We start from the raw sequence: 24319 nt of genomic DNA, 5'->3' as shown, positions 1-24319 counted from the left end.
CTCAGCAAGTCAGTCAGCATCTGTGGAGGGAAACGGACAATCGAAATTTCGGGTTGAGACAGTCCAGATGAAGGATCTCGTCCCGGAAAGTCGATTATACATTTCTCTCCCAAGATGCTGCCGGCCACGCTCAGTCACTCCAGCATCACATTTCTTACCGGAGATTCCAGCATCTGCAGTCTCTTGTGCCTCTCTTTTCAGAACTTGTCCCTTTCAGTCCTGCCTCAGACTGAACCAGGCTCTTCACTCCGGCTGCATTTCTGTTCTGCTTCTTCTTTAGCCCATCACGCCTACCGGGGCACAGGCCCCCACCAGCATCTCGCCAGAGTCCCCTGTCCAGGGCGAAGGTTGATCGGCCCTGAGGCTTCTTCTTTCACCACACGACTTCAATGATCTTCCGGGGAAGGTCCTACCGGTCCCAGGGATGAGGCCTTTGGAGGTTCGTTTGGCATTTCTGTGCACTGCCATTTTACGAGATAAGGTGGCAAGCCCCATGCCCAACGCCCCTCCTTTCGCAGCCGGGTTTAGGCAGTCCATGGCCGAGTTTTTATTTATGTTCAGACCTGTTTAGTGTGTTGCTGATCTCACCCTGATATGGAAATTACCACTATTACTTCGAAGTGAACACCTCCAACAGCAGAATGTTCATTTCCCGAGTCTGCAGCGACATGTAGTGGACAATCGCGGTACTGCAGGGGATCAGCCCCGCCCCGAAAGTGAAATCATTCTGAATCAGGAAGTGCCGGGAGTTCACATGGCTTCGAAAGGACAGGCCGAGAGTTGGACCGAGGAGGCAATTTGTTCCATCTGCCTCGATGTTTTCACCGATCCGGTGTCACTGGAGTGTGGGCACAACTTCTGTCGCTCTTGTATCACACGGTGTTGGGAAAGGGAGGAGAGAAACTCCTGCCCCGAATGTAGAGAGGTGTTTGCTGACGGCACCCTCAGGGTAAATCGGGCCTTAGTAAATTTGGCTGAAAAAGCTCGAAATCTAAACCTGAATCCGAAAGGGAAGGAAAGTAAATTTCACTGCGAGGAACATGAGGAAGAACTGAAGCTGTTTTGCAACACGGACAAGACACTGATCTGTCTGATCTGTGCAGTTGCGCAGGAACACCGAGAGCACCGCTTCATGCCGATTAAAGAAGCTGTTAAAATCTACAAGGTAAAACTAACCTGAATTTGATCCTCACTCTCTCCTCCGTTCTTCTGCCTGGAACCACGGGAGCCTTCACATCATTCCCCGCGACTTTCGCCATCTCCAACCGGATTCAACCACCAAACACATCTTTCCCTCCAACAGCCCAGACCCACCCTTTCCCCACAACTCTCCAGGCTGTGTGGCGATCGCTGTCCGTACTGTAACTCCCTTGTCCACTTGCTCCTCTGCACCGATCTCCCTCCTGGCACTGTTACCTCCAAGCGGGCCTAGTGCTACGCCTGACTCCCACACCGCCTCACTGGCCACCATTCGGAATCCCATACAGTCCCAATTCCTCCCGTTTCTTCTATGGTCGATTATCCTTTCGTATAGATCCCATTTTCTTTAGCTCTTTGCCTCCCCACCTGACCCCTCTCATCTTCTTAACTTCATCACCTTACACCACGTCCCCCTCACGTTGTCTCACCCGTCATTTGCCGACTGAATCTTACCCTTTTTATTCTGGCTTCTGCCCCATTGATTTCCAGTCCAAGCGAAGGGTGCCATCCCCAAACGGCGACTATTTTTCCCCCAGCATAGATGCTGCCTGAGTCGTTCAGTTCCTCCAGCATTTTGTGAGCGATAATCGGGTTTGAACACCTGTTTCTTTTGATACATCTTCGTTTCTATTTCCTTCGCTCTCTGACTTCCAGGATCAGCTAAATTCTTCCTTAGACTCTCTCACAAAAATGGAATCAGACTTCCAGGAAAAGGAGCAGCAACAGAAAGAGAAGATTTCTGGAGTTCTGGTGAGTCTTCCTGAGCGGAATTTCTGATATTACTGTATAGTTTTGCTCCCTCTAATGCAGAATAGCAGAGTATCGCAGCTCCAGCGATCCTGAACTCTGGTGCTGTCTGTGTGGAGTTTGCATGTTCAGACACATCCCGCGGATATGCTGCATGAATGGTTAATTACAATTAACCCTGTGATGGTGGGGATGCTGTATGTGAATCAGGTGGTAGTTAATGGGTCAATGAGGGAGAATAGATTTCAGGAAAATGTGAGGGAATGGGGTTGCCGGGAATGCTCTCAGAACTAGCATGGACATTAATGGACCGACTAGTCACCTTAATATCATAAGGAAATGCAACACAGCAATACAGTAAATTAATCTTTGCCCTTCATTCAACAGCATCAGTCACACAGCGTTCAGTCCCACATCACATCCCAGTTTGCTGAACTGCGCCAGATTGTCACTGAGAAAGAGCAGAGCTTACTCAGGGATCTCGGGGAAGAAGAGGCGAGGATTCTGAGTACAATGAAGAAAAATCTTCGAGAGATTCAAGAGAATATCAGGATTATTCAGGAGGAAGTCTCAAAGTTAAAGGAACAGATGGATCAAAAAGACAGTATGATATTTCTCAAGGTGAGAGGTTATATTTCAATTTGTTTCTGTCAAAGGGCACTAAATGAACACTGGTATATTTGAAATAAACACAGCACAGTGGCCAATTCGAAAAAAAATCAATTGTCACTGCTGGCAATATTGCACAGATTGTTATGCTTATATGAAGCGCCCTCCAATCACGACAATAAAGACGTTCCAAAATGTCGAAGTGTGATACCCTTCATTAGCACCGTACAATCTTGAAGCGATGAAACGTCAGCGTAATTAATTGTAAATTAAGCTGCAGTGAAGCGGTCAACAAAAGATATGACATCCGTCTATCCTCAGCTGAAAACTGCCCAGAACAAAGCACAAATATGTAACTTACTCCCTGCGTTATTACCACACCCCACTCACATGACGTGTTACCTTCATAAACACGTAACACAGAATACACTGCAGACAGAAAACAGACATTGCTCCTACACACAGCATTTACAAATGGCAGTAAACTGTTTCTCACCAGACAATTGATGAAACTATTCACGGTTGTTGTTGTCCCAGAAATGACCTTACACAACTTCTGTACATCCCAGGACAGAATGCAATCTTCTCTGAAATGATTCACTCTGATCATAACACAGATCTGCTGATTGTGTCCTTAATTACCACAGTAAATATCCTCTCAAACTCCCATAAAGACCCAGTTCCAGTCACAGTCTGTGAGTTTGTCTGGTGCAATGGGTGCGAGGATCTATCTGTCAATCACTGAGAACGAAGAATGTGACCCACACATCAGAATTATCCTCTATATCCAGGATCCATCAGGTTAAGGAAACTTTCACTTTTCACTTTACACCTTCGGTTTAATTTTACATGGGATTGTGTCCCATTCTCCATCATAAGCAGTCCTTTTGGTCCATTTTCTCCTATCAGTCTCAGTGCTTCACAATCCACCTCCCACCTGCTCACCACACCCAGCAACAGTGCCCGAACTCCATGTTTATCCAGTTTCCCCATTACATTCAATCTCCGCTGTTCTGCTTCAACCACTCCTGTGGCAGCGAGTTCCACGTTCCCTTCAATAAATTTCTTCTGGGATTCATTAAAATCCATCTGCAATTTCATCTTCCCAAAAGTCTCCCTGTAAATAGAGGTACTTTCTCCACCTGAACGCAATGAAATCCATCACTGATCTTATATTCCTCCATCTTATCACCCTGACGTCATATCCAAATGAAAATGCACAACCTGCCCTGTCTTTCCTGTAAGTTGTATTCTCTCAGACTAACTTTCAGAAATGTTCTTGGTAAGTTACCCCATGGTTCTGTATTGTCTGTGTATGTGAGTGACTGTGGGAGTGGAAATTTTTAACACCTTGTAATGGTTTGGATGAAATTCAGGATGCGGACAGTAAGTCCAAGTCTAATCAGATTTGTGTTTTTATTTATTTCAGGAGGGAAGTCATCGGAACCTAAGGTAGGACATGCTCTTTACTGAAACCCTGTATGGATTTGTAAAATAGTTTAGATTTCCAGTTTATAACCAGCAGTTTAATACTTACAGGATTAATGATGATATCCAGGAATTGTCAGTGACTGATGAGGCCCTACCAGTTGAAAATTTCTATCACCCCTATTTTTTGAACAAAGTGCTGAGAGAAACACTTGATGTCATTAATCGAGGTAAAACTTGCAAAGATTTTTTTTTTCTTCTTGTTTCTGAGACACAATTAAGTTATAACTTGAAGTGAAGATTGTCTATAATAATGGCTGAAGGGGAACTGAAGTTTATTCCACATCAGCCCCACCGACTGGGAGGCATGACTGTCACATGGTCAGTTGGAGATATCAGACCCCTGAACACACATGCACAGGGCCAGAATACAACCAATACACAGGACTGGCAGATGAACCACTGTGTCCCGATCCCAGGCCACTGCACTAACACGCCAAGACATGAGTTTGAACCCCACCACAGGAGCTGGGAAACTAATACTGATTTCATGATATCGTAGTGAACAAAAGCGGGTATCAGTGTGGTGACCGGGATAGTCAGAAAAACACACAAGTCCTTCGTGCGCTGGGAGTACAGATTCTGACTGACGCAGGTCTTTGCCCCCGCCTGCTGAACGGGCAACTGTCACTGTTGTTAGAGGGAGAAGAGGGAACTCTAGTGATATGGGACTCAGTCGTCAGGGGAACAGACAAGAGATTCTGTGGACATGAATGGGACACCCGAATGGTATGTGCCTCCTAGGTGCCAGGGTCAGGGACATCTCTGATTGTGTTCGCAGCATTTTAGAGAGGGAGGGAACACAGCCAGATATCTTGGTACACATTGATACCAATGACATAGGAAGTAACACCAAATAAGTCCTGAAAATAGAATTTGGAGAGCTTGGTAGAAAGCCGAGAAGCAGTACCTCCAGGATTGTAATTTCTGGGTTGCTGCCTGTGCCAGGTGCTGCTGAGGGTAGAAACAGGAGGATTTGACAGGTTAATGTGTTGCTGAGAAGCTGCTGCATGAGGCAGGGCTTCAGGTTCCTGGATCATGGGAATCTCGTCTCGGGGAGGTATGACCTGTTCATAAGTGATAGATTGCACCTGAACCCGAGAGGGAACAATACTCTCACAGGGAGGTTCGATACACCTGAAAGGGAGGGTCTAAACACATTTGGCAGGGGCGAGCAAACCAGAGTGAAGGGACTCTGATTAGGACTGATGGTGAAAAAAGCAGAGACAGCGTGTAGACTGTCAGATGGGGCTGACAGATGCGAGGACAAAATTGCAGCCAGCAGGGTGAGTATCAGTGCAGAAGGGATGCAGAATCAAAAAAGGTAGCAAATACAGTACTCAAAGTGTTATATCTCAATGCACGGAGTATAAGAAATAAGGTGGATGATTTTGTTGCTCGATTACAGATTGTCGGATACCATGTTATGGCTATGACGGAATCGTGGCTGAAGGATGGTTGTAGTTGGGATGTCCAAGGTTACACAATGTATCGGTGGTGGAGGAAGGTAGGCAGAGAGGGTGGCGTGGCTCTGCTGGTGAATCAGTAGAAAGTTGTGACATAGGATAGGAAGATATTTAATCCTTGTGGGTTGAGTTAAGAAACTGCAAAGGTAAAAGGACCCTGATGGCAGTTATATACAGGCCTCCCAACAGTAGATGGGATGTGGATCACAGATTACAACTGGAAGTGGAAAAGGCCAATCAAAAGGACTTGATAGTCATGGGAGATTTCAACATGCAGGTCAATTGGGAAAATCCGGTTGGTAATAGATCTCAAGAGAGTGAATTTGTTGAATGCCATGTGGTGGCTTTTTTGAGCAGTTTGTCGTTGAGCCTACTGGGGGAACAGCTCTACTGGATTGGGTGTTATGTATTGAACCAGAGGTGATTAGGTAAAGGAACCCTTAGGAGGCAGTGCTCACAACATGACTGAGTTCAAGTTGAAATTTGATAAGCAGAAAGTAAAGTCTGACGTTGTAGTATTTCAGAGGGGTAGAAGATATGACAGTGGTCTGAGAGAGGAGTTGTCCAAAGCAAACCGGAAGGAGATTCTGGAAGGGATGACAGCAGAGCAGAAATGGTGTGAATTTATGGGAAATGAGGAAGGTGCAGGGTAGGTGTATTCCAAAAATAAATAAATACTCAAATAGCAAAATAGTACAAGGGAAGACAATGTAAAAGCAGAGAGGGCATACAACAAATCAAAAATTAGTAGGAAGACAGAGGATTGTGAAGCTTTTAAATACCTGCAGAGAGCAAGTACAAGAGTGATTGGGAGGGGAACAATGAAATATGAAATTGAATTGAATTGAATATTTTGTCATCCTTCCTATACATGAGGAGTAAAAATCTTTACGTTGCATCTCTGTGTAAATGTGCAATGTGCAATTTACGGTAATTTATAATAAATAGTATGTACAACAGGATAATCAATGTGACATCGAAATACAATTATGTCAGATGAGTTAAGCAGTCCTATAGCCTGGTGGTCCTGAGTTATGCTGCGGTACCGTTTCCCGGTTGGTAGCAACTGGTACAGTTTGTGGTGGGGTGATGCAGGTCTGCCACAATCATATGGGCCACTTTCACACACCTGTCTTTGTAAAGCAAGCGAGCAAACAACATCAAAGTGGATAGTAAAAATGTTTTTTCAAGTATGTAAAAAAAATAGAGATCAGAGTGGAGTTAGGACGACTAGAAAATGAGTCCAGATATATAATAACGGGGGAGAAAGAGATGGAAGATAAACTAAATGAGTATTTTGCTTCATTGTGGAAAACACTAGCACTGTACCAGATGTTGAAGGGTGCGAGGTAAGAGAAGTGAGTGCAGTTACTGTTACAGGGGGGAAGGTGCTCAAAAAGCTGAAAGACCTAATGGTACATAGGCCACCCGGACCAGACGAACTGCACCCCAGTGTTGTGAAAGATCACTGGTAGACATTGCGGAGGCATTAGAAACCATCTTTCAGAAATCATTGGACTCTGTCATATCGTCAGAGGACTGGAAAACTGCAAATGTCACTCTACTCTTTAAGTAAAGAGGAAGGCAGCAGAAAAGAAATTGTGGACCATTTAGCATCACCTCTGTGTTTGGGAAGATGATAGAGCCAATTGTTAAGGATGAGATGATGGAGTACTTAATGTGACAGGACAAGATTGTACAAAGTCAACACGGTTTCCTTCAGGGAAAATCCTGCCTGATGAAGCTGTTGGAATTCTATGAGGAGATTACAAGTAGGAGTGATAACGGGAATGCAGGGATGTTGTGTATTTGGACTCTCAGAAGGCCTTTGACAAGCTGCTTACCAAGTTAAGAGCCCACGGTATTACAGAAAAGTTGGCAGGGTAGGAGGCAGTAAATGAGAGAAAAACAAACCTTTCCTGTTTGGCTGCCAGTGACTAGCAGTGTTGCACCATGGTCAGTGTTGGTACCAATTCTTTTTATGCTGTATATCAATGATTGAAAGGATGGCTTTGTTGTCAAGTTTGCAGATGATACAAACATTGGTATAGGGACAGGTAGTGTTGAGCAAACAGACAGGCTGCACAAATACGTGGATGAGGAGAATGGGCAAGAAAGTGTCAAATTAAATACAATGTTGGAAAATGCATGGTCATGCACTTTGATATTAGAAATATTTTTTTTAAATGGGGAGGAAAAAACAGAAATCTGCGATCTGGGAGTCCTTCTGCAGAAAACCTAAAGGTTCACTTGCAGGTAGAGTCGATGTTGAGGAAGATAAATGCAATGTTAGCATTCAATTCAACAGGTTGATTATATAAGAGCAGGGATGTGATGCTGAGGCTTTATAAGGCACTGGTGAAGCCTCACCCTGAGTATTGCGAACAGTTTTGGGCTCCTCATCTAAGAAAAGATGTGCAGGTATTTGTGAGTGTTCACAGGAGGTTCACAAGGATGAATCCAGGAATGAAAGGGATATCATACAAGGAATGTTTGATAACTCTGTTCCTGTACTCAGTGTAATTTACAAAGATGAGGGGGGATCTCACTGGAAAACTTCTGAATGTTGAAAGGCCAGGAGTAGATGTGGAAAGGATATTTCCCGTGGTGGGGGAGTGTAGGACAAGGGGACACAGCCTCAGTATAGTGGGGCGTCCATTTAAAACAGAGATGCAGAGAAAGCTCTTTAGCCAGAAGGTGGTGAATTTGTGGAATTTGTTACCACAGGCAGCTGTGGCCAGGTCCTTGGAGGAATTTAAGGTAGAACGTGATAGGTTCTGGACTATGTTCCCTCTAAGCTGTGCGTGTGTGCGCACGTACACACATTTTTCAACCAGCACACAAAGGAAATTAATGTGTGCACAAAAGTTTAGTTACCTGAAGTAATGTAGTAATTAATAATTATACTTATTGAAAATAATCTTTTAGCTAAATGTTTCTGTAAACTAGTTAGTCATTTTTTTCAAATACCACAATGTACGTCACTAATTTACGTCACCTCACCTTTCCTGTTCTGGGATCTGGGAGACAGTATTTCATGTAGTAACAAAGTTAAAGTTTTGCTAAGCCAACAACGTGAAGAAAATATCACAGTAAATACAAGTTCGCTGTTGACTTTTATACATAGTCTTTGTGTGCATTTAGAAGAAAGGTTTCCTGAAGATGAGGTACAAGAATGGTCAGCTTTTGATTTCTCCACAATTACAGGTTATGACTTCATATTTGGCGATGAAAAAGTTAATGCCTTATGTCTAAAATATCATGATTTTTTAGCTGAAAATACTGTAATAGTTAGACAGTTTAATGATTTCAAATTTTCCGTGCAAGAAAAAATTAAATCCAAACTGATTTCAAACTTTGCTAAAATGGTGACATTTGTACTTCAAAATGAACAGTTTTGTGACCTCGCACAGTTGATGGACATTGGGGGAACCTTTCTTGTGTCTAGTGCGGACTGTGAGCGAGGTTTTAGCCTAACGAATCAACTCAAAAACAAGCTGCGAAACCGTTTAGGTGAATGTCATGTGGATATGTTAATAAGAATCGAAAGCTACCAATTGGATTGAAGTTCTATTAGTCTAGATAGAGTTTACAAAGAATGGGTAAATGCCAAAGACAGGAGAGAGAAAAAAAATAACTGAGTGACTTAAATATGTATGTAATTTTCCTGTTACTCTGTGCAGTTTTATGTCAAATATTTTGTAAATCTACATGCCATCTGTGCATTCAGTGCGCACATACTTTTGTCACAGGAAAATAATTTGCACAACATAAGATTTTCGTGCACACTGACTACTAAAAATTAGAGGGAACGTTGGTTCGAGATTGAACAGCATCAAACGTTACGTGGAGAATGCCGGGGTGTGGGGCTGAGGAGGGAAGAAAAACAGTCAGTCACGATTGAAAGGCAGAGCAGACTCGGTGGGCCAAATGGCCTAATTCTGCTCCCATGTCTTACGGTCATGGTTATCAAACCACCACGTTGAAGCATTGGGAGATTGAGCCTGCTTGCCCAGTCTGACCTCTCTGTAAACACAAAATACTCTGCAGATGCTGGGGTCAAAGCAACACTCACAACATGCTGGAGGAACTCAGCAGGTCGGGCATCATGCGTGGAAATAATCAGTCAACGTTTCGGTCCTGACGAAGGGCTCCGGCCCGAAACGTTGACTGATCATATCCACGGAAGCTGCCCGACCTGCAGACTGACCTCTCTGTGACTGCAGACTTTCATTGACTCAGGTCTGCCCCCTGCTGGAGTCGCGATCCTCACTGTTGTCATCAAACCACCCCATTGAATCATTGTGAGACTGAGCCCGGACACTCCAACCAGCATTGATATCGGTCACTATTACACCTCGGGAGAAGCACACACAGCATAATCGGCCTGCAAACCTCCTCACACACATACACAAGGAGGCTTGGCAGGTCTTAGTCAGAGCCTCAGCAACGTACGTTGTTACTTCCCTCAGTAACCTGGAGACCAATATCTTCAGACACAGTGAGTTATTTATTTAAACAACTCACTCACATGTCATACATTGTCAGCACACACCAGACATGTGATGACACACTGTGATATGCAAATACTTCAATGTGCACACTCTCCTTCAATGTGTACACACAAACACACTGTTATTTACCACAATCAACACATACACACTATGAGAGTGTGACTCATGGCCAAAGAGACAGGCACAACTTCCCATTTGGGAATGAAATCTGCCGTCCTTACCCAGTCTGTCTGCTCTGGGCACTGAGCTGCCCTCTGACGTGACGTCACATCAACAGTTCGCAGACAGGCTCCAGGGTGAGATTGCTCAGGAGGATGATCTTGTAAGAGCAATGGCAGATGTTGAACCCACGGTCCCCTTCATCTATCTGCAAAACTAAGATCCCATTTGCATGTGTTTGTACCATATCCCTGGTATCATTCCTTATTTGTGTATCTGTCTGAACTTATTGCTACAGGAGGGTGGATAATGTAACCCCACTTTTTAAAAAAGGAGGGAGAGAGAAACCGGGGAATTATAGACCGGTTAGCCTAAAGTCAACGTGGATTTGTGAAAGGAAAATCATGTCTGACGAATCTCATAGAATTTTTTGAGGCTGCTATTGCGATGAGGTGGAGGGTAAATGCGTGGCTGAGGGATTGGAGCAGGGGGCAGGGATTCAAGTTTTTGGATCATTGGGACCTCTTTTGGCGCAGGCGTGACCTGTACAAAAAGGACGGGTTACACTTGAATCCTAGGGGGACCAATATCCTGGCAGGGAGATTAGCGAGGACTACTGAGGTGACTTTAAACTAGAATGGTTGGGGGGTGGGAATCAAATTAAAGAGGCTAGGTGTGAGGAGGTTAGTTCACAACAGGGGGATGGGAACCGGTGCAGAGAGACAGAGGGGTGTAAAGTGAGGGTAGAAGCAAAAAGTACTAAGGAGAAAAGTAAAAGTGGCAGGCCGACAATTCCAGGGCAAGCATTAAAAAGGGCCACTTTTCAACATAATTGTATTAGCGCTAAGAGAGTTGTAAAAGAGCGCCTGAAGGCTTTGTGTGTCAATGCAAGGAGCATTCGTATTAAGGTGGATGAATTGAAAGTGCAGATTGTTATTAATGATTATGATATAGTTGGGATCACAGAAACATGGCTCCAGGGTGACCAAGGATGGGAGCTCAACGTGCAGGGATATTTAATATTCAGGAGGGATAGATATGAAGGAAGGGGAGGTGGGGTGGCGTTGCTGGTTAAAGAAGAGATTAACGCAATAGAAAGGAAGGACATAAGCCGGGAAGATGTGGAATCGACATGGGTAGAGCTGCGTAACACCAAGGGGCAGAAGACGCTGGTGGGAGTTGTGTACAGGCCACCTCACAGTAGTAGTGAGGTCGGAGATGGTATTAAACAGGAAATTAGAAATGTGTGCAATAAAGGAACAGCAGTTATAATGGGTGACTTCAATCTACATGTAGATTGGGTGAAACAAATTGGTAAAGGTGCTGAGGAAGAGGATTTCTTGGAATGTATGCGGGATGGTTTTTTGAACCAACATGTCGAGGAACCGACTAGAGAGCAGGCTATTCTGGATTGGGTTTTGAGCAATGAGGAAGGGTTAATTAGCAATCTTGTCGTGAGAGGCCCCTTGGGTAAGAGTGACCATAATATGGTGGAATTCTTCATTAAGATGGAGAGTTACATAGTTAATACAGAAACAAAGGTTCTGAACTTAAAGAGGGTTAACTTTGAAGGTATGAGACGTGAATTAGCTAAGATAGACTGGCAAATGACACTTAAAGGATTGACGGTGGATATGCAATGGCAAGCATTTAAAGATTGCATGGATGAACTACAACAATTGTTCATCCCAGTTTGGCAAAAAAATAAATCAAGGAAGGTAGCGCACCCGTGGCTGACAAGAGAAATTAGGGATAGTATCAATTCCAAAGAAGAAGCATACAAATTAGCCAGAGAAAGTGGCTCACCTGAAGACTGGGAGAAGTTCAGAGTTCAGCAGAGGAGGACAAGGGCTTAATTAGGAAGGGGAAAAAAGATTATGAGAGAAAACTGGCAGGGAACATAAAAACTGATTGTAAAAGCTTTTATAGATATGTAAAAAGGAAAAGACTGGTAAAGACAAATGTAGGTCCCCTACAGACAGAAACAGGTGAATTAATTATGGGGAGCAAGGACATGGCAGACCAATTGAATAATTATTTTGGTTCTATCTTCACTAAGGAGGACATAAATAATCTTCCAGAAATAGTAGGGGACAGAGGGTCCAGTGAGATGGAGGAACTGAGCGAAATACATGTTAGTAGGGAAGTGGTGTTAGGTAAATTGAAGGGATTAAAGGCAGATAAATCCCCAGGGCCAGATGGTCTGCATCCTAGGGTGCTTAAGGAAGTAGCCCAAGAAATAGTGGATGCATTAGTGATAATTTTACAAAACTCGTTAGATTCTGGACTAGTTCCTGAGGATTGGAGGGTGGCTAATGTAACCCCACTTTTTAAAAAAAGGAGGGAGAGAGAAGCCGGAGAATTATAGACCGGTTAGCCTAACGTCGGTGGTGGGGAAACTGCTGGAGTCAGTTATCAAAGATGTGATAACAGCACATTTGGAAAGCGGTGAAATCATCGGACAAAGTCAGCATGGATTTGTGAAAGGAAAATCATGTCTGACGAATCTCATAGAATTTTTTGAGGATGTAACTAGTATAGTGGATAGAGGAGAACCAGTGGATGTGGTATATTTGGATTTTCAGAAGGCTTTTGACAAGGTCCCACACAGGAGACTAGTGTGCAAACTTAAAGCACACGGTATTGGGGGTAAGGTATTGATGTGGATGGAGAGTTGGTTAGCAGACAGGAAGCAAAAAGTGGGAATAAACGGGCCCTTTTCAGAATGGCAGGTAGTGACTAGTGGGGTACCGCAAGGCTCAGTGCTGGGACCCCAGTTGTTTACAATATATATTAATGACTTGGATGAGGGAATGAAATGCAGCATCTCCAAGTTTGCGGATGACACGAAGCTGGGTGGCAGTGTTAGCTGTGAGGAGGATGCTAAGAGGATGCAGAGTGACTTGGATACGTTGGGTGAGTGGGAAAATTCATGGCAGATGCAATTTAATGTGGATAAATGTGAAGTTATCCACTTTGGTGGCAAAAATAGGAAAACAGATTATTATCTGAATGGTGGCCGATTAGGAAAAGGGGAGGTGCAACGAGACCTGGATGTCATTATACACCAGTCATTGAAAGTGGGCATGCAGGTACAGCAGGCGGTGAAAAAGGTGAATGGTATGCTGGCATTTATGGCGAGAGGATTCGAGTACAGGAGCAGGGAGGTACTACTGCAGTTGTACAAGGTCTTGGTGGGACCACACCTTGAGTATTGTGTGCAGTTTTGGTCCCCTAATCTGAAGAAAGACATCCTTGGCATAGAGGGAGTGCAAAGAAGGTTCACCAGATTGATTCCTGGGATGGCAGGACTTTCATATGAAGAAAGATTGGATGAACTGGGCTTGTACTCATTGGAAGTTAGAAGATTGAGGGGGTCTCTGATTGAAACGTATAAAATCCTAAAGGGATTGGACAGGCTAGATGCAGGAAGATTGTTCCCAATGTTGGGGAAGTCCAGAACAAGGGTTCACAGTTTGAGGATAAAGGGGATGCCTTTTAGGACCGAGATTAGGAAAAACTTCTTCACACAGAGAGTGGTGAATCTGTGGAATACTCTGCCACAGGAAACAGTTGAGGCCAGTTCATTGGCTGTATTTAAGAGGGAGTTAGATATGGCCCTTGTGGCTACGGGGATCAGGGGGTATGGAGGGAAGGCTGGGGCGGGGTTCTGAGTTGGATGATCAGCCATGATCATAATAAATGGCGGTGCAGGTTCGAAGGGCCGAATGGCCTACTCCCGCACCTATTTTCTATGTTTCTATGTTTCTATGTTTCTGCTGATATCAAATTCCATCTGCCCACCTCCCTCTCTGAGAGAAAGTTACTCCACAGATCCCCTCTTACCCTTTGATTCTGTACTCCCAAGTTCAGGAAAAAAAATACTCTTGCCTTATCTAAGTCTCTTATGATTTTATACAGTTCAATAACGGGTCATCCCTCAACACCCTGCACTCCAGAGAAATAGACCCCGCTTATCCACTCTCTCCTGTTAACCCACAGTCCCCAGTCCTGGTAACTTCCTTCTGAGGCCTTCTGTCCTGTGAAATGTCATCCTTCCAATAGTCGGGGTGCCAGAATTTCAGAGAATATCCCCAGTGTCGTCTATAATCAACATCAAAGACCTTGCTTAAGTTCCTGTGGACAGTGTCGCATAGGCTGATGAATACAGGACTGAAGGTGTTATATTTGATTGCTCCAGTATACTGATTAAGGTAGATGATGTTGTAGCACAGGTAGAGATTGGCAGGTATAACGTTGTTGGCATCATTGAGTTGTGGTGGAAAGACGATCGTGGCTTGAAGCTCAACATCCAAGGATACACCTTGTGTTCAAAGGACAGGCAGGTAGGCAGAGAGGCTGGGGAGGGTCTGTTGAAAAAAAAAAGAACTGAAATCAAATCTTTAGTGAGGTGACACAAAATTGGAAGGTGTAGAATCTTTGTGGGTAGAATTAAGAAACTGCAAGGGTAAAAGACCTTGGTGAGAGTTGTATACAGACTTCCCAATAGTAGCCAGGGTATGGGGTACAAATTACATCAGGAGATAGAAAAGGCATGTATAAAGGGTAAGGTGATAATAGGGATGGGGGATTTCAAAATGCAGGTAGATTAGGAAAATCAAGTTGGTGTTGCATTCCAGAGAGGAAATTTGTAAAGTGCCTAAGAGATGACTTTTTAATATAGTTTCTGGTTGAGTCTATTGGGAGAGAAGCAATTCTCGACTGGGATTTGTGTAACAAACCAGACAGGATTAGGGAGCTCTAGGTAAAATAACCCTGAGGAAGCTGTAAACTGAAAATGATAGAACCCACCCCACAGTTTGAGATGGAGAAGTAAAGTTGGATGTATCAGTATTAGGGTGATGTAAAGGGAATGACAGAGACATGACGGAGGAGTTGACCAGAGTAGATTGGAAAGGGAACATGAATAGCAAAAGCTGAGGTTTCTGGGGGCAATTCGGAAGACACAGGATAGATATGTCCCGAATATGAAGATGTATTATACTGGGAGGATAGGGTAACTGCGGTTGACAAGGGAAGTCAGATACAGCATAAAAGTAAAAGACAGGGCATACATTTTAACAGAGATTAGCAGGATATCAAGAAGGCTTCAATCACCAACAGATTGTAACTAAAATAATAAGGCGAGAAAAAATGAGATACGAGGGAAAACATGCCAATAATACACAAGTAGATACAGAAAGTTTTTATTTCAAATATTTCCCAAGTGAGAGAGAGGTAAGTGTGGATATTGGACCTATGGAACATGCCAAAGACATGGTAGTGGGAATTGCGTACTGTTCTGTGTCAAACCTCACTGGGGAAGATATCCGCTGCTCGTCAGAAAGCTGAGAGTGTCAGGGGACATACGTTTTTGCTATTACTGAGGAGAGAGTGTGTGGGAAGGTGAAAGGTCTGAGGTAGATAAATCACCTGCACCACATGGACTACATCCCAGTGTTCGGATAAAGGTAGCTGAAGTGAATGTGGATGCGTCATTAATGATCTTTCAAGAATCACGAGATTCAGAATCATTCAAGGCCACTGGATATTGCAAAGGTCACTTCACTCTGAGGAAAGGAAATTACACATGAATTGGTCTTTCTTCAGTGAAATGGTTGGCATGGATGTGGTGTGCTTGGGAAGATGTTGCAGTCCAGTATTAAGGACGAACTTTTGGATACACAGAGGGACATGATAAAATAGGCCCAAGACAGCATGCCTTCCCTGAAGGAGCAATCTTGGTTGACAGATCTGCTGGAATTCTTCAAGTTTCACAAAGGCAAGATAGACAACGAATGATTTGGACGACAGAATTCCTGCCTTTGTGACCAAGCTTGCAGATGAGATGAAGACAGCTGAAGGGCAAGTAGAGCTGCTGAAGCTTGGAATCTGGCGAAGGACAGAGACAGATCAGGAAAATGGGCGAAGAAGTGATGAAAAGATTACTGAGTAGGGAAGTCGTGCATGCATTTTGGTAGAAAGAATAAAGATGTAGACGAGTTTACATCTCCCAGCTTTGTCCCCTCCACCTTCTCGTTACGTCTACACACACAGTTCACTTGCAGGCTCTCCATCCCTCCCCCACTTGCCTCTGCTTCAAACTGGCATTCATCTCACCCCTACTGGTTGCCATTTTCACCTCCTTTACTATCTCTAACCTCCACACTCCTCCATTTTACACTTCACACTCACAAATGAACTAAAATTGAATGAAGGGCCTGTTCCTGTGCAGTACTGTTCTTTTTTCTCTGTTCCCTGTTTCGAAGAATGAGTGGAGATCTTAGGGAAACACAAAGTTATTTCAGGGTTCAACAGGCAGGATGCAGGGAGGATGTTTCCTCTGTCTGAGGAGTCAAAGGTCAGTTGTCACTGTCTGTTTGGAATTCTCTGCACCGATGGGGGTGGGTATGGTCTCAGTCAACAGTTCACAGAGCTATGGCTGTACAGCATAGAAATGTGCCCTTTGACCCACCACCTCTGTGCTGACCTATTTACCATCTTTTTTTAAAACACAGTTTGGAGCATTGTGTGCAGTTCTGGTCACCTAACTATAGGAAGGATATCAGCAAGACTGAAAGAGTGCAGAGAAGATTTACTAGGATGTTGTCGGGTCTTCAGGAGTTGAGTTACTGGGACAGATTGAACAGATTAGGACTTTATTCCTTGGAGCGTAGAAGAATGGGGTGGGGGCGGATTTGATAGAGGTTTACAATATTATACAGACAGAGTAAATCCGAGTAGTCTCTTTCCACTTAGATTAGGAGAGATAAATACGAGAGGACATGGCTTTAGGGTGAAAGGGGAAAGGTTTAGGGGAAAACTTCTTCACTTAGAGAGAAGTGGGAGTGTGGAACGAGCTGCCATCTAATGTGGTAAATGAGGGCTCACTCTTAAGCTTTAAGAATAAATTGGATAGATACATGGATGGGAGAGGTCAGGACGGTTATGGATTGGGTGCAGGTCAATGGGACTTACGGAATAACGTTTCGGCACTGACTAGAAGGGCCGAATGGTCTGTTTTCTGTGCTGTAGTGTTCTAGAGTTCTATACTTCTATCTGCATTCATCCCATTGGCCGGCAGTAGGTCCGCCTCCCTCTGTGCCTTGCCTATTGAAGTGTCTGTCCAAGTGTCTCTTAAACACAGAGGACTGGGGGCCTGTGCTGGGGCCGGCGTTGTTTGTCATTCATATTAATGATTTCGATGAGAATGTAGGGAATATAGTTAGTAGGTTTCTGGGTGACACTAAAATCATTGCATAGTGGACAGCGAAGAGGGCTACCCACGTTTACAATGGGCCCTTGATTAACTGTAGAGCTGGGTACAGTGACAATGTTTTAAAATGCATCTTGGCAGGTATGTGGATAAGAAAGGTGGAAAGGAATAATGGACTAGCTCATTAAAACAAATTGATTGGAATGAACAAGTTGGGCCGAAGAGCCTCTGTGACATCTTGTTCAAATCCATTCACTCACCCCTTACCATCTGAATTCACCCCCACCCCACGCCCGTTTCTGCTGGCTATCTCTCCTATTTGTTTCTATTCTTGAAACGTAGACTGTTCATCTCTCTCCACACATGCTGCCTGATCCGCAGAGACCCTCCAGCATTCTGTGTCTATTCATCGGGAAAACTCCGCTGTCCGGACCGGAAGCTAAACCTCAGGGAGATACTGGTTCTCCATCCGCTGTGACTGGGTAAAACCCCGGGAAAGATTCTTGTCAGCCACCTGACTGTGCCTGAGACCCAGCGGCCTATATTCCGGTATGGGGGCCGCGCTGCCTGAGTCTCCCTCCCCGTCCCTCCCGATCCCCAGGGACTCTCTAATTCTCTGTTTCTCTCCCCAGTCTCTGTCACCGTGGATGTGGAAACGGCGCATCCGGAGCTCGAGGTGTCTGAGGATCGGAAGAGTGTGAGACGGACCGGGAACTGGAGGGATCTCCCTGACACCGGGAAGAGATTCACAAATCGGGCTCGTGTGCTGGGATCGGAGGGATTCACATCGGGGAGACATTACTGGGAGGTGGAGGTGGCGGGGAATAGGGTTTGGGGTCTAGGAGTCGCCGCAGAGTCTGTGGACAGGAAGGCAGGGGTCAGTTTGAGTCCGGAGACCGGATTCTGGATCATCAGGCAGGTAGATGATGTGTTACATCGGGATTATGACGTGTTCGATGTTCTCACCTCCCCCGAGTCCCGTCTCCCTGCCGGTCCCATCCCCGGGAGGGTGGGAGTTTATCTCAGTTACGAGTCCGGGGCAGTTTCATTTTACAACGCGGAGACCAAGTCCCATCTCCACACCTTCACTGGGAATAAGTTCACGGAGAAACTTTATCCTTTCTTCTGGCCTTGGGATGGAAGTCAGTGGCTGAGAATCTGCTCTGGTTCCACTCCGGGTCTGTAAACGGGTCGGGTCCTGGGACCGGCGTCAGGAGTAAAGTCCCTGTAAATATAAATGTGCGGAGAGTGAAATAAACACGGGAGGAGTTTCCATCATGGCTGATCCCGGATCCCACTAAACCCCATACGCCTGCCTTCTCGCATTATCCTCTGATGGTCTGAACGATCAGAAAATGATCAACTTCCGCCTTAAGTATACCCACAGACAGTTTCCACCGCATTCTGTGGAAAAGTATTCCACAGGGTCACTACTCTCTGGATAAAAACATTCCTCCTTACCTCTGTTCAAAAAGATCTCCCCTCAATCTTGATGCTGTGCCCTCTAGTCTGGATATCACCACCACGTGAAACAACCTCTCCACATCCACCCTGTCTAGTCGTTTCAACACATGTTAGGTTTCAATGAGATCCCTTCTCCGTTCTGAGACATGGGACCCAAAACATTGACAAAACTCCAAGTACGGCCTGACTTGTGTGTTTTAAAGGCTCAGCATTATCTCCTTTGTTTAATATTCTATTCCCCTTCAAAGTAAAGCCAACATTGCATTTTCCTTCTTTACCACAGGCTCAAGCTGCGAAATAACCTTCTTGGACTCTTACACGAAGATTCCTAAGTCCCCTGCATCTCTGATGTTTGATTTATCTCCCCATTAAAATAATAGTCCACACTATTATTCCTTTGACCAAAATTCATTATCATACATTTCCCAATACTGTATTCAATCTGCCACTTTTTTTTTTACTGTTCTTCCAATTTGTCTGTCCAGCTGCAATCGCATTGCTTCCTCAACACTTGCCACCCCTCCACCTACCTTCATATCATCTGCAGACTTTGCCCCAAAGTCATCAATTTCATTATCTTAATCGTTGACAAACAATATGAAAAGTAGCAGTCCAGATACTGACTCTGGGGAACACCACTCGTCACTGGCAGCCAACCTGAAAAGGCCCCCTTTATCTCTGCTCGCTGTCTCTTACCTGTCAGCCATTTCTGTATCCATTCCAGTATCTGTCCTGCAACGCCATAAGATTTTAACTTGTTCGGCAGCCTCATCTGTGGTACCTTATCAAAGGCCTTCTGAAAACCCAAGTAAGTGATATCCACTGCCTCTCATTTATCCACCCACCCTCCTTTTCACTTCCTCAAAGACCTCTAAAGATTTGTTAGGCACGGTTGTCATTTACAGAAACCATGCTGACATTGACTTATTTTATCATTCGACTCCAAATACCTTGGAAAATCTTCTCGAAAACAGACTACACTTTCCCAACCACTAAGATCAGGCTAACTGGCCTATAATTTCCTTTCTCCATTTTCTGCCTTCCTCCATTTTTTAAATATTTCAATTTTCAATTTTCCAGTTCTCCAAGACCATGCCGGAATCAAGTCATTCTTGAAAGATCGTCACCAATGCATCCATCATCCATTCAGCAACCTCCCTCTGGACTCTGCAATGTAGTCCATCTGGCCCATGTGACTGATCCACCTGAAGACATTTGAGTTTGCCTGGCACTTTTCCTTTGTCACTCACTCCTCCCCCTGACACTCATGGACCTCTCGTGCTCTGCGAGCGTCTTCCACAGTGAAGACTAATACCAAGTATTCATTCAGTTCATCTGTCATTTCTGTGTCCCCCATCACTACCTCACCAGCGTCAATTTCCAGTGGTCCAATATCAACTCTCGTCTCCATTTCACTCTTTATGTAACTGACGAAAAAAAAAACTTTTGGCATCCCGTTTTATATTAATAGCTAGTTTGTCCTCATAATTCATCTTTATCATTCTTATTGTCTTTTAGTACACTTTTGTTGGATTTTAAAAGCATCCCAATCATCCAATCTCCCACACGTTTTTACTAACTTATATGCCATTTCCTTAGGTTTTACACAGTCCTTAAGAGGCTTGGCTGGCACCAGGGCAGGAATGGATTCTCAATATTCCTGGATTTCAGTGCTTTAAAACGGATGGGGGGTCAGGGGAGGAGGGGTGGCAATGCTAGTCAGGGATACTATTACAGCTACAGAAAGGGTGGGTAATGTAGCAGAATCCTCTTTTGGGAAAGGAGCAGTTACTGTTCACAGTATGTTACCAGGCCGACTAGGGTGAATCCCATACCAGATCTCATATTAGGTAACGGACCGGGTCAGGTCACAGATCTCTCAGTGGGTGAGCATCTGGGGGACAGTGACCACCGCTCCCTGGCCTTTAGCGTTATCATGAAAAAGGATAGAATCAGAGAGGAAAGGAATATTTTGAATTGGGGAAGGGCAAATTATGAGGCTATAAGGCTAGAACTTGCGGGTGTGAATTGGGATGATGTTTTTCCAGGGAAATGTACTATGGACATGTGGTCGATGTTTAGGGATAAATTTGTTCCGGTGCTGAAGATAAAGAATGGTAGGGTGACGGAACCATGGGTGACAAGTGAGGTGAAAATCTAGTCAGGAGGAAGAAGGCAGCATACATGAGGTTCAGGAAGCAAGGATCAGATGGGTCTATTGATGAATATAGGGTAGCAAGAAAGGAGCTTAAGAAGGGGCTGAGGAGAGCAAGAAGGGGGCATGAGAAGGCCTTGGCGAGAAGAGTAAAGGAAAACCCCAAAGCATTCTTCAGTTATGTGAAGAACAAAAGGATGACAGGAGTGAAGGCAGGACCGATTAGAGATAAAGGTGGGAAGATATGCCTGGAGGCTGTGGAGGTGAGCGAGGTCCTCAATGAATACTTCTATTCGGTATTCACGAATGAGAGGGAACGATGACGGTGAGGACAATATCAGTGAGGTTGATGTTCTGGAGCATGTTGATATTAAGGGAGAGGAGGTGTTGGAGTTGTTAAAATACATTAGGACGGATAAGTCCCCGGGGCCTGACGGAATATTTCCCAGGCTGCCCCACGAGACGAGGCAAGAGATTGCTGAGCCTCTGGCTAGGACCTTAATGTTCCCGTTGTCTGCGGGAATGGTACCGGAAGATTGGAGGGAAGTGAATGTTGTCCTCTCGTTCAAAAAAGGTAGTTGGGATAGTCCGGGTAATTATAGACCAGTGAGCCTTACGTCTGTGGTGGGAAAGCTGTTGGAAAAAAATCTTAGAAATGGGATCTGTGGGCATTTAGAGAAACATGGTCTGATCAGGGACAGTCAGCTTGGCTTTGTAAAGGGCAGATCGTGTCGAACACGCCTGATAGAGTTCTTTGAGGAGGTGACCAGGCATATAGATGAGGGTACTGCAGTGGATGTGATCTACATAGATTTTAGTAAGGCATTTAACACGGTTCCAGACGGTAGATTTATTCAGAAAGTCAGAAGGCATGGAATCCAGGGAAGTTTGGCCAGGTAGATTCAGAATTGGCTTCCCTGCAGAAAGCAGAGGGTCGTGGTGGAGGGAGTACATTGAGATTGGAGGATTGTGACTAGTCGTGTCCCACAAGAATCGGTTCTGGGACCTCTACTTTTCGTGATTTTTATTAACGACCTGGGTGTAGGAGTAGGAGGGTGGGTTGGCAAGTTTGCAGACTACACAAAGGTTGGTGGTGTTGTAGATAGTGTAGGGGATTGTCGAAGATTGCAGGGAGACATTGATAGGATGCAGAAGTGGGCTGAGAAGTGGCAGATAGAGTTCAACCCAGAGAAGTGTTAGGTGGTACACTTTGCAAGGACAAACTCCAAGGCAGAGTACAAAGTAAATGGCAGGATACTTGGTAGTGTGTAGGAGCAGAGCGATCTGGGGGTACATGTCCACAGACCCCTGAAAGTTGCCTCACAGATAGATAGGGTAGTTAAGAAACCTTCTGAGTGTTAGCTTTCATAAGTCGAGGGATAGAGTTTAAGAGCCGCGAGGTAATGATGCAGCTCTATAAAACTCTGGTTAGCCTACACTTGGAGTACTGTGCCCTGTTCTGGTCGCCTCACTATAGGAAGGATGTGGAAGCATTGGAAAGGGTACAGAGGAGATTTACTAGCATGCTGCCTGGTTTAGAGAGTATCGAGTATGATTGGAGAGTAAGGGAGCTAGGGCTTTACTCTTTGGAGAGAAGGAGGATGAGAGGAGACATGATAGAGGTGTACAAGATAATAAGAGGAATAGATAGAGTGGATAGCCAGCGCCTCTTCCCCAGGGCACCACTGCTCAATACAAGAGGACATGGCTTTAAGATAAGGGGTGGGAAGTTCAAGGGGGACTTTAGAGGAAGGTTTTTTTAATCAGAGAGTGGTTGGTACGTGGAATGCCCTGCCTGAGTCAGTGCTGAAGGCAGATACGCTAGTAAAATTTCCAGACTGTTAGGCTGGTATATGGAGAAATTTGACTTGGGGGTTATATGGGAGGGAATGTTTGAGGGTCGGCACAATATTGTGGGCCGAAGGGCCTGTACTGTGCTGTGCTGTACGCTTCTATGTTCTCTCTTTAATTTCCCCTGTCAGCCACGTTTGCCTTCCCCTGCTATTTGAGAAATTCTTCTGTGGGACTTGTCTATCCTGCGCCTTGTAAACGATTCCCAGATACTTCAGCCACCTCTGATCAGCCGTCATCCCTGCAGTAGCCTCCTCCAATTCACCCGGACAAGTTCCCCTCTCATGCCTCTGTAATTCCCTTTGTTCCATTGCGAGACTGACACATGTGACTTAGGCTTCTCCCTCTCAAATTGCAGTATGAATTCAATTATATTATGATCACTGCCTTCTCAGGGTTCTTTTTCTTTAAGCTCCCGAATAAGATCAGGGTAATTACCCTTTCCCCGAGTAGGCCCCAACACAAGCTGCTCTCTAAAGCCGTCTCATAGGCATTCAACAAATTCCCTCCCTTGCGATCCGACACCAACCTGATTTTCCCAATTCCCTTGCGTATTGACGTCCCCCGATATAATTGTGACATTACTATTATTACATGCCTTTTCCTGCTTAATACTCTGAATTAACTTAAGGTCACTCCAGAACTTAATAAAGTTTTATATGAAAACTATCAACCCCAAGGAATGTAACGAAGCCTGCATTTTTTTCAAACTTATATGCTTCACACTGAAATAGTATGTGTTTAACAGTTTCATAACGACAAAATGTACACGACACAGAATGTAGTTTTCCAATTAGATACAAGGTATAATTAAGCATGCTGTGGGAAATTCTAAGTCGTGTCAATATAGTTTCTTCCCATCTTGTTTTAAGCCCTTCTTCTATAAACCAACTGATTTATGAACTCTGTAAAGGTGTCTGTCCTTATCTCCATTATCCTACAAGTCCTGCCAAAAGCTCCTAATTCTTAACCCTACCAACCCCTTAATTTCTGATTTGCTAAGTGTAAGGTCTATATCCACAGTTGAAATTTTAGCAGCTTTTGTTGCTAAACAGTCAACCTCATCACTTCGCTGGATAGTGCTGTGTGCAGGGCCCATAAGGTGCAGACGTACAAACCAAACTTTGTACATGGAATACTGTTTGACGAGTTTCCAACAGTCAATCTGACCTTCTGCTAGAATGATCTGTTTTAAAACTCATCAAAACTGAAAAGGATTCTGAACAAATTACAAGTTTGCAAGGACCAATTTCCTACACCCACTGTAACCCTAAAATGATGACAAAGAATTCTGCTTCAAATACAGATGAATGGCTGGTAAGTCATTTCTTTAACATTACCTGCAATTCAGGCACAAAACAGTCACACCAACAATCCCAGTTAAATTATATTTTGATCCAACTTTAAAAATAGTTACCATGTGATAATAACTTTCATTACTGTACTGATG

The 24319-nt window shown here is 44.4% G+C and overlaps 1 protein-coding gene across 1 annotated transcript; it reads left to right on the top strand.

Moving 5' to 3' along the window:
* Positions 1-515: 515 nt before the first annotated feature.
* LOC140185179 (zinc-binding protein A33-like) lies at positions 516-24319 on the top strand. Its single transcript, XM_072238578.1, has 6 exons — positions 516-1165; positions 1855-1950; positions 2335-2568; positions 3986-4008; positions 4096-4214; positions 18032-24319. The coding sequence occupies exons 1-6, from the start codon at positions 755-757 to the stop codon at positions 18583-18585; spliced, it is 1437 nt and encodes a 478-aa protein (XP_072094679.1). The 5' UTR covers positions 516-754; the 3' UTR covers positions 18586-24319.

The sequence above is a fragment of the Mobula birostris genome, chromosome 20 (genome assembly GCF_030028105.1).
Source record: "Mobula birostris isolate sMobBir1 chromosome 20, sMobBir1.hap1, whole genome shotgun sequence".
NCBI lineage: Eukaryota > Metazoa > Chordata > Chondrichthyes > Myliobatiformes > Myliobatidae > Mobula > Mobula birostris.
Note: the sequence above shows the minus strand (reverse complement) of the source record. Positions and strands in the feature narration are given on the sequence as shown.